We start from the raw sequence: 12896 nt of genomic DNA, 5'->3' as shown, positions 1-12896 counted from the left end.
GTCACAAAGGCCTCCCCAGTCTCCCCAGCTCAACTGGGCTGGGATGTGGAGGAAGCTGGGGACAGATGGTGCCCGTCTGCTGCCCTCCTGGGCTCACAGCACGGGAAGGCAGCGACTAGGCCCCAGGGCTGCTCACCTGGTCAAAGAGGTAGACGGTGACGTCGTCGTAGAAAGACACGGCCTTCTTCTTCCGCTCCAGGTCCTCGCAGAAGGTCTGGGACAGCAGGTTGGGCATCTTGAGTAGGCTGCGCAGGTTCCTGGCGCTGTGGCTCTCAGCCACCACGATGGGCACAGCGGCTGGCTCGTCCTCGCTCTCCTCACTCTGCTCCTGGATGTTGTAGCAGCGCAGCTCCTCGTCCGACTCGTCGCTGTCCTCGGTGTCCTCCTCCTCGTCCTCGGGCTCCTCCCGCCGCTCGGGGCCGGGTGGCCGCAGCTCCGCCTGGGCCTGCCGCAGGGAGAGATCCAGGGACAACTGCCGGCCCTGAGCTAGTGACAGCTCTTCTGCCAGGGCCCTGCCAGGACCCTCCTGCGCTTCCCCTTCTGGGGCCACTCGCACCCCTGGCTCCTCTAATGGGTGCTCCGGCCCCTCAGGCTCGGAGCTAGGAGCTACAGCCTCACCCAGCAGGCCTGAGAGCCCTTCCTGCCGGAGTTCTTCTCCACCAGCTTTGGCCAGGACCAACAGGGCTGGGCCCTCCGGGCTCGTTACCACGGGAGACAGGAAGAAGGACTTGGATGGCACAGACTCTGCTGGGATGCTGGGGATGGCAGAGCACTCGTCCCAGGTCGTATCTCTGGAGCCGTCCGAGTCTGGACTGTGGCCTGCAGCTGTCTCCTCAGCCCTGGCGGCACCTTCCAGCTCCAGCTCCAGCTCCGGCTCTGGGTGGGCAGCCTGGGCGCTCCCTTCCCCAGGACTCACCACTTCACCTGCCATTGAGAAGCCTACACCAGAAGCTCCAGTCCCCATGGTGCAAGCAGCTCCCTGAGGGCTGTCAGGGGTGTCGCGGGGCTGGGGCGGCTCCTCCCCATCACTGTTTTGGCTCGGGGCACTTCCCAGGTCTTGCGCATCCAGCGGCAAGCACCCCGCCTCCCTGTCCTGGGCTTCAGACCCATCGCTGTCTTCATCCTCCTTGAGGTACCTCTCGGCATCGGTGTCGTAGTCTGAGAAGTAGGCTGAGTCGCGGTACGGGTTCTTCTCACTCAGGCCGTGAAGCTCAGCACTGAAGGATGAGGAGAGGTGCATCTCTGAGGCCACGCCGTCCCCTTCACCCACCGCCAGACCTACGGGCGACTTCCCCAGGTGGGTGAAAGTCTCTGGCTCCCTGGGCTCATGCGGCTCCTTTAGGACAAACTCCGGGGACTCATAGTTCTCGGTGTCATAGCCGCTGTCCAGGGCCTTGGGCTGGCTGGAGGGGACGTAGCTGGTGGGGCTGAAGACTTCGCACGAGCTGGCTGTAGATGGGATGTCGAGGGATTCCAGGGAGTCCGGCGTCCCCACCTGCTTCTGGAGAGACTTGAAGGATGGGATCACGTCCACTCGTTCCACGTAGTCTCCGGAGAAGTCGGTGAAGACACCAGACGTGAGCTCCGCGGTATCTTCATCGCTGCAGTCATCCATGTCAGGGAAGCTGGTGCTGGAGAAGGTCTTGTCTGGGGTCCGGTCCAGGTCACTTGTGATGCTCTTCCCACTCTCCACTGCAATGTCTCCGGGCACTTGGCCAGCTACCTCAGAGGCCTCTGAAGGGATCTGGGTGCAGTCTGCACAAGGGTGGCCCTCTGTGTGGGCATACGGGACAGCCCACTCCCCAGGACTTAGCGGGAGGGCTGTCCCCTCAGCCGGCATGGTGGTGCTCTCAGATAGCTGGCAAGCTGCCCCTGCCTCGGCATGTCCCATATCAACAGGGCCTGGTGGATCCATACCCCTTGGCTGTGGCATTTGGGCATGGTGAGTCCCCTCCCCTCTCTCGGCTTGTCTTGATGCTGTGCTGGGATCATCCAGGCACATCTGGGCTGAAGCTCCGACCGAGGAGTCTGTAGGGAGTGCTGCACCGGAGGCACGTCGTGAACTGGAAACGCCTGCCAGCGCGGTGTCTTCCAAAAGGTCGAAAGCGGATGAGTCATGGCTCTCCCAGTGGGGGGAGGAGGAGGAGGAAGAGGAGGAGGAAGAGGAAGAGTCCTCTTTGTTGCTCAGGGTCCTGCGCTGCCCGGGACCCAAGCAGAAGCTATGGTTCTCAGTGAGGGGCTGCTGGTCCTGCAGCGCTAGCCGCAAGTCTTTGACCAACGGGCTCCTCCTCGCCTGCAAGGCGTCCCTGAGCTGGGCCTCGTCGCGTGGCACGGAGTCCAGGGGCTCGGCCATGAGTCCCCGGAAGGTGATCATGTGGCGGTAACACCAGCTGTCGTTGGCAGGGGGCTCGCAGGGTGGAGGAGGGCAGTTGCTGCTGTTGTTGTTGGCCGAGCTGTTGGACGTCCAGTGCTGCCTCTGCACCGCTGTGCTCACATCCTCCGGGACCAGCCCGCTCGCGCCCTCTCTGCTCCCGCACTGGGGGCTGCCGCACGGGCTCTCCTCGCCCAGCTCCAAGGTGATGCAGTCCAGCCTGGAGCCCTGAGGCCTGATGGCCACCTTCTGCCCCACACACTCCAGCAGCCTCCCTGCCAAGGGGGCTGGGTGGGGCTCCTCATAGCTGGGGGGGCCGTAGGCACAGTTCACTGATGGGGAGATGCCCAGAGGGTCCTCAAAGATGTTCTTCTGGAAGCTGGGGACCTGCCACTCCTTGCTGCTGGCCTCCAAGGGCTCCTCCTCCAGCAGGTAGTGGTCGGCGCCATCGCCTGGGGACGGTTGGTAGTACGGAGGCTCCTTGCTGTGGCACTGGTAGGGGTAGTAATCGGGATGCTCCCAAGAGCCCTCGCTGAGCGTGGCGTGGCCCAGCAGGGGTTCCATGGTCAGGGAGACAGTGGGGCTGTTATCTGAGTCGTATGTGCCACTGTCCTGGCCCCCCTTGGCTTGCCAGCGGGACCCCTTAGCCGGGGAGCCGTACTCACAGTCGGGGCTGTAGGAGCACATGGCGTAGTCCAGCTCGGTGCGACCCTCCGAGGGCCCTTCGATGCGGATGTAGTACTCACTGCTGAGCGAGGGGCTGTGGGCCCCCAGGATGGGCACCACGCTGGGCGCGTGCAGGCTTGGGCAGCCCTGCTGCTTGCACTCATAGCAGGACGGCGAGACGCCGAGGCTCAGCCGCCCCGTGGAGCCGGTGGGATAGTACAAGTCCTGGTACTGGGCGGCACTGCTGGGGCTCAGGGCCCCCGTGGGTACCTGGAAGCACTCAGCCTTGCTGGGCTCCCATTTGTACTCGAAGTTGAGGCCCTGGCTGGTCTCCATGACAGTCAGGACGTCGTCCCCATCCGAGTGGAAGCCTTCGGCAGAGAACTGCTCCAGCAGCGGGAAGGAGGAGACCTCGGTGCCGCGGTGGCTGCTGCTGGAGCTGCTGTTGGGCTTCATGGAGTTCCAGCGCCTCTCAAACTCCTCCTCTGCCTCCGTCGCCCCCTTGGCACACAGGTAGGAGAGAAGCAGGTGCACCTCTTCCGCCGTCGGCCTCTGCTCGGGCTGCAGCCAGCAGAACTGCATTACCTCGTACCTGCGACACAGAAGGACACTGGAGTCCGTCCCTGCACAGCGCCCCCACCTGCCTGCAGCCGCTCCGGCAGGAGCCTGTGGCTTGCACGCTCCCCAGCCCCCGTCTCCCTGCCAGCCCCAGCCGGAAGGCGACCTTCCACCAGCCGGTGAGAGGGCGGCTGGGCATGGGCACACGCCCACCTTTCGCCTGCACATGGCGCCGCCATGCGCGTTCTGACTCACTGTTCAGCAGGACTGCCCCCGCTCGGCAGATGGCACCGGGCCCCTCAACGCACCCCTGCCCGGAGCCAGCCCAGGAGAGAGGAACCGGAGGAGAGGAAGGGAGGATGCACAAATAGGAGAGCGTTCGGCAAGCACATTGTTAACGCAGTGGTCCGAGGCCTGAGGCAGGCGGAAATCTGCCACCCTCCGGAAACACCTGGCAACCCCACCCCAGTGCCCGCGGCATGCTCCTCACCAGCGCTCAGACAGCAACAGCTTCAGCTGGGGCTTGGGCAATTTGAGCTGCTGCTCCTTGATGGCGTAGGTGAGCACCTGCCGGTCGGAGTAGCGGTAGTAGGGCTGGTTGCCCAGCTCAAACAGCTCCCAGATCGTCACGCCCAGAGACCTGCAGAGACAGGGACCAGTGTGGCTAGGTCTACACTGCCCGCCTGAATCGGCGGGTAGAAATCGATCTCTCGGGGATCGAGAGACGTGACAATTGATCCCCGAATCGACGCTCTTACTCCACCAGCGGAGGTGGGAGTAAGCGCCGTCGACGGGGAGCCGCGGAGGTCGATTTTGCCGCCGTCCTCGCAGCGGGGGAAGTCGGCTCCGATAGGTCGAATTCAGCTACGCTATTCACGTAGCTGAATTTGCGTATCTTAAATTGACCCCCCCCCTCCCCCGTAGTGAAGACCTGCCCTGTGTGTCGTTGCAGCACGGCGGGGGGGGACAATCAACAGCAGAGAGGAAAGGAAAGGGAGGGACGTGCCCCACCCGGCCCTACTGACCTGGGCAAGACAGCTGCAGGCTCAGGCCTCTGGGTTACACATGGGCAGAGCCGCCTGGAGGTGGAGGAGAGAGGCCAGCTCCCCACCTGGTGTGAATGGGCCCCGTTCCACGGGAGTCCATAGGCCAGATCCACCCTGGTGTGAACAGGCCCCGCTCCACTGGGCTTATGCCTGTTCACACAGCTGGGGATCCAGCCCTGGACTCTCAGATTTTAAGGGCAGGTGGCGGCAGTCAGATGACCCGTGCTGACCTCCTCTGGAGCCCTGGCCTCGGAGCCTCCCCAGCCACTCCGCCCCCGATGCCCACCCTGCCAGGGGCTCAGGCCATGCACAGGCTCTCCAGGAGCGGAGGCCCATCCCCTGCTGGGTCCATGTGGGAGTGGCAGCCCTGCCCTGTCCCCCACCCCACACCCCAAGGGCTCAGGGCCGCCTGCCAGACCACGAGGCACTGACACATCCTGAGCAGGGACACAGGCCCGACTCACACCCGCGTGCTGGCTGAGGGCAGGACCTGAGTCACTCGCACACAGCCGGGGGCTGGGGGAGGGCAGGGACTGCTGGCAGCCGGGCATGTGCCCCGCCTGGGCCCTGCGCTCACCAGACGTTGCTGGATTTGGTCTGATCCACTATGAGCAGGTTGCCGTGCACCTCGTCGATGAGCTCGGGCGCGATCCAGCGCAGTGGCACCCACAGCTGGTCGGCCGTCACGAAGTAGTCATCCTGCCAAGCATGCGGGGTCAGCGCGAGAAGAGAACGTCAACCTACGCGTAAGGGACCGGCACGCCCGGGTGTGACAGCAGCACCCCCTCTTCCCTCCCCTCCCCCAGCCCCTGCTGCCCCGGGCCCCTCTTCCCTCCCCCCTCCCCCTAGCCCCTGCTGCCCCGGGCCCCTCTTCCCTCCCCCCAGCCCCTGCTGCACCGGGCCCCTCTTCCCTCCCCCAGCCCCTGCTGCCCCGGGCCCCTCTTTCCCCCCATCCTCTCCCCCGCCTGAGCCCCCTGCCTCCCCATTCCCTCTCCACTTCTCCCCCTTCCCCCAGCCCCCATCCAGCTCCTCTTCCCCCAGTTCATCTCCTCCCCAGCTCCTCTTTCTCCATTTCCCCTGCCCCACTCTCCTAGCTACTGCCTCTCCTCCCCACCCCCTTCCCACTCCTCCTCTGCCACCTCTCACCCCCCAATCTCCAGCCCTGTCCACTGCCTCCCCTTCAACCCCCATCTTCCCACCTCTCCTCCTCCCCCATCCTCTGGCCCGCCCACCACATCCTCCTGCCACTGCCCCCTCCCCGGCCTGGCCCTCTGCTGCCCCCCATCGCCCGCTGCCCCTCCCCCGCCCAGCCCTCTGCTGCCCCCCATCCCCCGCTGCCCCCTCCTCCCAGCAGTTCCAATCCCTCAGGGCTGAAGTGACCTCCCCACAGGCGGCAGCAGACAGTAACCTGCCCTGGGTGCCAGGCAGAAGCAGGTCTCCAGGACTCAGCTGGCAGGTGCGGTCTGAGCAGCCGCGATGCCCAGGGAGAGGAAAAGGCTAGTGGCAGAGACCTGTCCCCTCCCGCCACGACTCAGGGGAGCAGCCCTGAAGGCACAGCCGCCCCGGTCCCTGCTGGGCACTGTTTGCATTAGGAGGAGGGCATTGCCAGCTGCTCTGTGGGGGAGAACCCTCCCCCCCCCCCCCCCGAGTCACGCCAAGCAGTGTCTGCCCTGCCCAGAGGGGGAGCGTAGGAGGCTCAGAAACACCCATTCCCAGGCCCCTCTCTCCAGGAGGACAAGCCCCATTCCCAGGACACTGGGAGCCTCCCGCATCAGACAGCCGAGGAAACCGACAATGAATCCCAGGCGCTCAGAGTAACCAGCCCGAAGGGACCCAGCAGCCAGGGCCTGGCCCAGGGCTCCCATCCTCCAACACCCCCTGCTACAGTAACCCCAGCTCCCGGGTCCCTGAACCCCGCTGGGCCGGGAGGATGCCCCGTGCCTGAGCCCAGGTCAGCCCACAGAGGCTGGGCTCCAGCAGGTGCCGAAAGCGCCTCCCCCCCTGCCCCCCAGCCCCAGCCCAGCCCAGCCCAGCCTTACTTTGTACTTGCAGCGAGCCAGGCCGTAGTCCCCGACTTTGACGGTCAGGTCAGCAGTGAGTAAGCAGTTCCGCAAAGCCAGGTCACTAGACAAAGGAAACGCACAGCTGCTGTTACACAACCCCAGGCGTGCTGGGGCGGTGGAGTGGGGAGCTCACACGCCGGTCGGGGTGAGGGTGCCGGGCAAGCGGCAGCCACCCAGGCCAGAGGGGCCTGAACAACCCAGTGGGGAGACAAAGGAGGGGGAGCGTCAGGGTTCTGGATTTGAACCCGTTGGGGGGCGGGAGGGGGCAGTTGTTGGGCCCAGACTTTGGCCAGAGACAGCAGGGCTCAGGCTGTAACTCACCGGCTAGTGCAGGGCATTCCAGTCACCAGCCCAAATACATGGCAGGGAACGCTGAGCCTCCGGCCGCCTCCAGCCGCCCATCCCGCCGTCAGACTAAGCCAGGCAGAATGGAGATTGCCTGGCAACCTACCTCGGCCATTTCCTACCCTGCCGCTGTGACCCCTCCTCGCAGCATGCGTGAGTGTGTGTGCATGCACACAGGTGAGTGTGCGTGTGCACACGCGTGTATATATGTGTGGGTGGGTGCAAATGTATGCATATGTGTGGGTGTATGCGCATGTGGGTGGGTGGGGGAGAGGGTGTGTGTATGTGTGGGTGCGGGGGTGTATGCAACTGTGTGCATATGTGTGGGCACGTGTGGGTGGGGGACAATGGTGCATGTATGGGTTCAACTGTATGTACACGTGTATGTATATGTGTGAGGAGGGCATGTGGGGGGCATGCGTGGCTGGCAGAGCGGCTGTGAGTATGGGGATGTGGGCGTGTGTGTGGGTGGTGGCGTGGGCGTATGAGCACATGAGTAGGTGGGGGGGCGAGGGTTGGGGGGGCGTGTTTGTATGTGTGTGGGTGGGTGGGTGTGTGCATGCGTGGGTGGCAGAGCGACTGTGTGTATGGGGATGTGGGTGTGTGTGTGGGTGGTGGCGTGGGCATATGAGCACATGAGTAGGTGGGGGGAAGGGTTTGGGGGGGGCGTGTTTGTATGTGGGTGGGTGGGTGGGAACCAGGAGGGATGTGTGTGGGTGAGGGTGTATTGGGGGGGGGGCGAGGGTGTGTGTGTGTGTGTGTAGGGGAGGGGGGGCAAGGGTGGGTGTGTGGGTGTGTGTGTAGGAGGAGGGGCGAGGGGGTGTGTGTGTGTAGGGGGAGGGGGGGCAAGTGTGTGTGTGTGTGTGTGTGTAGGGGGAAGGGAGGAGTGTGTGTGTGTGTGTAGGGGGATGGGGGTGAGGGTGTGTGGGTAGGGGAGGGGGGGAGGGTGTGTGTGTGGGTAGGGGGGGCAAGGGTGGGTGTGTGGGTGTGTGTGTAGGGGAGGGGGAGGGGAGGTGTGTGTGTGTAGGGGGATGGGGTGAGGGTGCGTGTGTTGGGGGAGGGTGTGTGTGTGTGTAGGGGGAGGGGGCGAGGGTGTGTGTGTAGGGGGAGGGGGCGAGGGGGTGTGTGTGTGTAGGAGGAGGGGGGGCAAGGGTGTGTGTGTGTGTGTAGGGGGAAAGGGGGAGTGTGTGTGTGTGTGTGTGTGTAGGGGATGGGGGTGAGGGTGTGTGTGTAGGGGAGAGGGGGCAAGGGTGTGTGTGTGTAGTGAGCGGGAGGGGGGCAAGGGTGTGTGCGTGTGTGTGTAGGGGAGGGGGGGCGAGGGTGTGTGTGTGTAGTGGGAGGGGGGCAAGGGTGTGTGTGTGTGTGTGTAGGGGAGGGTGGAGGGTGTGTGTCTGTGTGTAGGGGGTCGAGGGGGGGCGTGTATGGGGGAGGGGGAGCGAGGGTGTATGTATATATGTGCGTGGGTGGGTGGGAGTGAGACTGTGTGTGTAGGGGGGAGGGAGGGGTGTGTAGGGGGAGGGGGGCAAGGGTGTGTGTGTGTGTAGGGGGGGTGAGGATGTGTGTGTAGAGGGGGGGTGAGGGGGTGTGTGTGTGACCCAGGCAGGACCCCGTGGGGAGTTGGCGCACACCACACATGGATCAGAGGCTGCAGGTGTCTGGTTCGAGCCCAGCTCGGCCGGGATTAAAGGCGTCCCCACTAACAGCGCTGGTGGCTCTGGTTCGAGCCCAGCTTGGCCGGGATTAAAGGCGTCCCCACTAACGGCGCTGGTGGCTCTGGTTCGAGCCCAGCTTGGCCAGGATTAAAGGTGTCCCCACTAACGGCGCTGGTGGCTCTGGTTCGAGCCCAGCTCAGCCCAGCTCGGCCGGGATTAAAGGCGTCCCCACTAACGGCACTGGTGGCTCTGGTTCGAGCCCAGTTTGGCCGGGATTAAAGGCGTCCCCACTAACGGCGCTGGTGGCTCTGGTTCGAGCCCAGCTCAGCCCAGCTCGGCCGGGATTAAAGGCGTCCCCACTAACGACTACGGTGGCCCGTGTGAGATGAATTTGGGGGGTCCCAGCTCACGTCACACTCGCTGCAGCGCTTTGCGCCGACTGGCGGCTGAGTGGAGAGGCCAGGAGTGCGTGGGCCAGGGGGTCTGAACTGCCCCAGGGGCCCCGAGGGACCCCCCGCTCCCGCAGGGGCAGGGGAGGTGTCCGGGCAGCTGGCCCTGCTGCTGCCCTGGAGAGACCCACCAGGCTCCATTCACCAGCATGAAAGAGCGACGGGGAGGCCCTGGGCACCCAGGAACTGCCTCTGCCAGAGCCTCTGGAGAGCAGCGCCGAGGGCACCGGTTACCCGCCGGGCGGTGGGCAGCGCTGGGAGGCAGAGGCAGCGAGGCAGGGCCCCGCCCGAGGCTCTGTGCAGCGCCCGCCGGCGCAGGGCCCAGGCTGTGGCAGGCGAGAAGGATCCGACGGCCCCAGAAGCCAGCGCTCGCCCTCTTCAACAAAATCACTGATGCTGGAGTCTCCGTGTGCAACTCACTCAGCACCAGGATATTGTTGGGGAGGAGAAGCCAGAGGGCGGTGGGTGGACCAGGGTTGAGGAGAGGAACCCCGGAGTCCTGGGCGAGCGGCAATGCCATGCTGTGCTGCTACGCTGGGGTGAGACCCCCTCGGCCCCCAGCCAACGGGTGGGCGTGGAAAACCGGCTAAAGGAGCCATAGGGCAAGCCACATGCGACCCCGTCCGCCCACACGCCAGGCTGGGGACCAGACATGCCCCCAACCCCACGTCCCCCCCCCCCCCCAATTAGGCTGGACCACCCCCCGCACACTGCCCCCCAACATGCCAGGCAGGGGACTGGACACCCCACCCTCCCACACCAGGCCAAACCCACTGGCAGCCCCTCTTCCTGCTTGGCCCATGTCCTCTAGCTGCACGTGCCAAGGGGGGTGCGGGGGGGTCGCCAGCTCCCAGGCTTCAGCATGGGAAGCACCTTTACTGCAGTCTCTGCTCATAGCCTGGGCCCAGGGGTGTCACGGGCCCAGCAAACCCAGAGACAGCACCTGAGGGGGCCCCGAGCCTTGGTGATGGGGAGGCGGTCGGATGAGGCTGCATAGGGTACTGGGGAAGTTACAAAGCCTTTCCAGCCCCTGGTCCCCCAGCCCCAGTCCCCACTCCTGCCCCCCCCAGCCCTGGTCTCCCTCCCCACCCAGTGTCTAGCTCTCCTCCCACCCCAGGGTGCATATCCTGCAGGGAGCTCACGGTTTCTGGAGCCATGGGTGCCGGGTGGCAGGGGCGGGCGATGCTCAGGGCCCAGCAGGCAGGGGAGGGGAGTGTCGGTGGTGCCCCCTCCCCCTCCGGCCCAGCCTTACCTGTGCACGTAGTGGTTCCTGTGCAGGTGCAGGATGCCGCATGCCACTTCACAGGCCATTCTCTGCAGAGTGAGCGGGTCGGGGGCCATGGAGTCGGCCACCTGGCAGCTCCGCAGGTAGCCCTTCAGGTCGCCCTGTCACGGGAGCAGCAGCCGTCACCGGCCCTGAGCCATGGCCCCGCCGGCCGGTGTCGAGGTCTCTGAGCCCCTCCCCACTCTGGCCCCGCGCCGCCCTTCCCCAGGGAGACCCCGAGGGCCCCACGCGCCGTCACAAAGGGGGGAGCAGCCGGGAGCAGAGCTGAGTGCATCAGGGGAGCGAGGGGGCGTCAGGGCAGGGAAGGAGCTGGAGCAGAGCAGAGGGCCTGGCCCAAAACCGGTTTGGGGAGGGGGGGTGTATATACCTCCCCAGTCCCCTGCCCACGAGCCACAGGCAATGCCTGAGCCATCTCCAAACACCTGCCTGGGGAGTGGGACGTGGCACAGGGGGCACATGCCCACCAACACCCCCACCCCCCATGGGTTCTCTCCCCACATGGGGCTCAGGGGTCTGGAAAACCCAGCAAGGCTGGGACTGCCCCATGCCGGCAGGCAGGCAGATCCACTGCGATCCCGGCTCCCCAGCGTGAACCGCATCGCCCCAGCCGCACGGGGAGCCTGCCAGCGCCGGACACTATGGACCCCCATTCACAGCCTGCAGGGATCTGCTGTGGCTGTGAGCCGGCGTGAAGGGCTCTGCAGAGGTGGGCCCCAGAACGAGCCGCACTCGCTCAGACCCCAGCCGTGTTCTCTCGCTCCCTGGAGACTCACTAACCCTGCTACCAAACGAGGGGCAGGCGTCCCCACCCCGCCTGGCATCCCCCGCGCTTGAACCTGTGGCTCAGCACAGGAAATGAGCCAGCCCCGAAGCCGTGGGGAGCGGAGATTCACCCACGCTGGGGGGAAGCGGGACCCAGCGCGCTAACGCGGGGCCTGAAATAACCTGCTCTGGACACGGCGTTTGCCGTTCAGCCCCTGCCGCAGCAGCTGGGCCCGGGGGAACCCGCAGGGCGCCAGCCCGGCATGGGGAAGTGGAGGAGAGGGCCAAAGAGGGCGAAGGGTTTTAAAGCAGGCGACGTACCAGCGGGCAGAACTCCATGACCAGCAGGTAGGGCGTCACCTCGGCGCACTGGGCTAGGCACTGCAGCAGGTTCGTGTGCTGGAGAGCCCTGCGCAGGGAGGGGAGAGAGCCATGGAGATTTCAAACCGGGGAAGCAGGGTTGGGACAACTTACCCGTCATCTCTGGCCTGGGGCTGCGGGTCGGGCTGGAGGGGCACCGGCAGAGCTGTGTGTGGGGAGCCCAGGGCTGGGCTAGCAGAAAGAAACCTTTTCAGAGAGCTTTCTCCTTGTCACCCAGCCCGCACAATGCGTCTCTGGGGGCAGCAAGGAGCTCTCTGTGACCCGTCCCCACGCCAGGCCTGGCCGGGCAGAGAACAAATGGGTACCGGGAAGTGCCAGCCGCCCCAACAGGACCCACAACAATAGGGTGTTTGTTCATCTCGCAGTGTAAAGTTGACTACTCCAATCCCAGCCCCCCCAGATCTGTCGATGCGCCTCAATCCCAACCCGCAGCCCCCCCAGCTACTGCAGGCCAGCTCCCCCCTGCCCCCCAGATCTGTGAATGCTCCTCAATCCCAACCCCACGCCCCCCAGCTCCCCCGTGCCCCCCCAGACACACTTCCCTGTCAGTGCCCCTCCATCCCAACCCGCAGCCCCCTGGATTAGTCCAGGACTCCCGCCCAGCTCAGCCGCCCCTCAGTCCCGCCTGGGCCCCCTGAGTTTCCTGCCAGACACAGACGGGCTGATTCGTGCGATGGTTTGGGAAGGGATCAGTTTGCTCTGATCTAGGCCCAGACCCAACGTGTTGCCCGTGACCGGAGCCTGGAGGACAGGCCCGGATGGCAGCGACCATGAGATGGCGGCTCAGGGATGGCCAGTGTGGGAAAGGGCCTCTCCGTGCCACGCTGCCGGCTCAGCCGCAGAGGGGAGGCACCCCTGGGAGCAGAGCGCCAGAGGCTTTGGCTCCACACTGGCAGGGAGGGACCCAGCACTGGGGCCATCCCCAGAGCCCTTCCCTGGGGCAAGGGAGCTCTTTCCTTGCATGGCAGAGATACCGGGGCCAGAGCGGGCGCTGTGCTGGCCTACCTGTACGGCTGGGCTTCCTCCAGGAACTGCATCTGGTCCTGGACGCTGGCGCTCACCTTCAGTTCCTTCACCACCACCTGGGTGCTGCTGAGCCCCGAGTTCACCTCCCCCAGGAACACCTAGGGATGGCAGCGCACGTCAGCCCTGCACCCTCGGCCCTGCGCCCCTGTGCCCCATCCCCTGCCTGCCCTCATGGCCCGGCACCCACGGCCCTGCGCCCATGGCCCTGCGCCCTCGTCCTGCGCCCCACGGCACATCCCCTGCCTGCCCTCATGGCCCTACACCCATGGCCCTGTGCCCCAGTCCTGCGCCC

General features: G+C 65.5%; 1 protein-coding gene across 3 annotated transcripts in view; it reads right to left on the bottom strand.

Moving 5' to 3' along the window:
• The window catches only part of AATK (apoptosis associated tyrosine kinase), a 54895-nt gene that overhangs the window by 7929 nt on the left and 34070 nt on the right, over nt 1-12896 (bottom strand). For all 3 annotated transcript variants that reach the window (XM_065563760.1, XM_065563758.1, XM_065563761.1), the window contains 7 exons: nt 12584-12702; nt 11519-11606; nt 10403-10536; nt 6681-6765; nt 5219-5340; nt 4086-4235; nt 137-3629 (listed from right to left, as the gene is read on the bottom strand). In XM_065563760.1, coding sequence (XP_065419832.1) covers nt 137-3629; nt 4086-4235; nt 5219-5340; nt 6681-6765; nt 10403-10536; nt 11519-11606; nt 12584-12702 — 4191 coding nt within the window. The remainder of the gene's footprint in view (nt 1-136; nt 3630-4085; nt 4236-5218; nt 5341-6680; nt 6766-10402; nt 10537-11518; nt 11607-12583; nt 12703-12896) is intronic.

This window comes from Chrysemys picta, chromosome 12, assembly GCF_011386835.1.
Source record: "Chrysemys picta bellii isolate R12L10 chromosome 12, ASM1138683v2, whole genome shotgun sequence".
In the NCBI taxonomy this organism is placed as follows: domain Eukaryota; kingdom Metazoa; phylum Chordata; order Testudines; family Emydidae; genus Chrysemys; species Chrysemys picta.
Note: the sequence above shows the minus strand (reverse complement) of the source record. Positions and strands in the feature narration are given on the sequence as shown.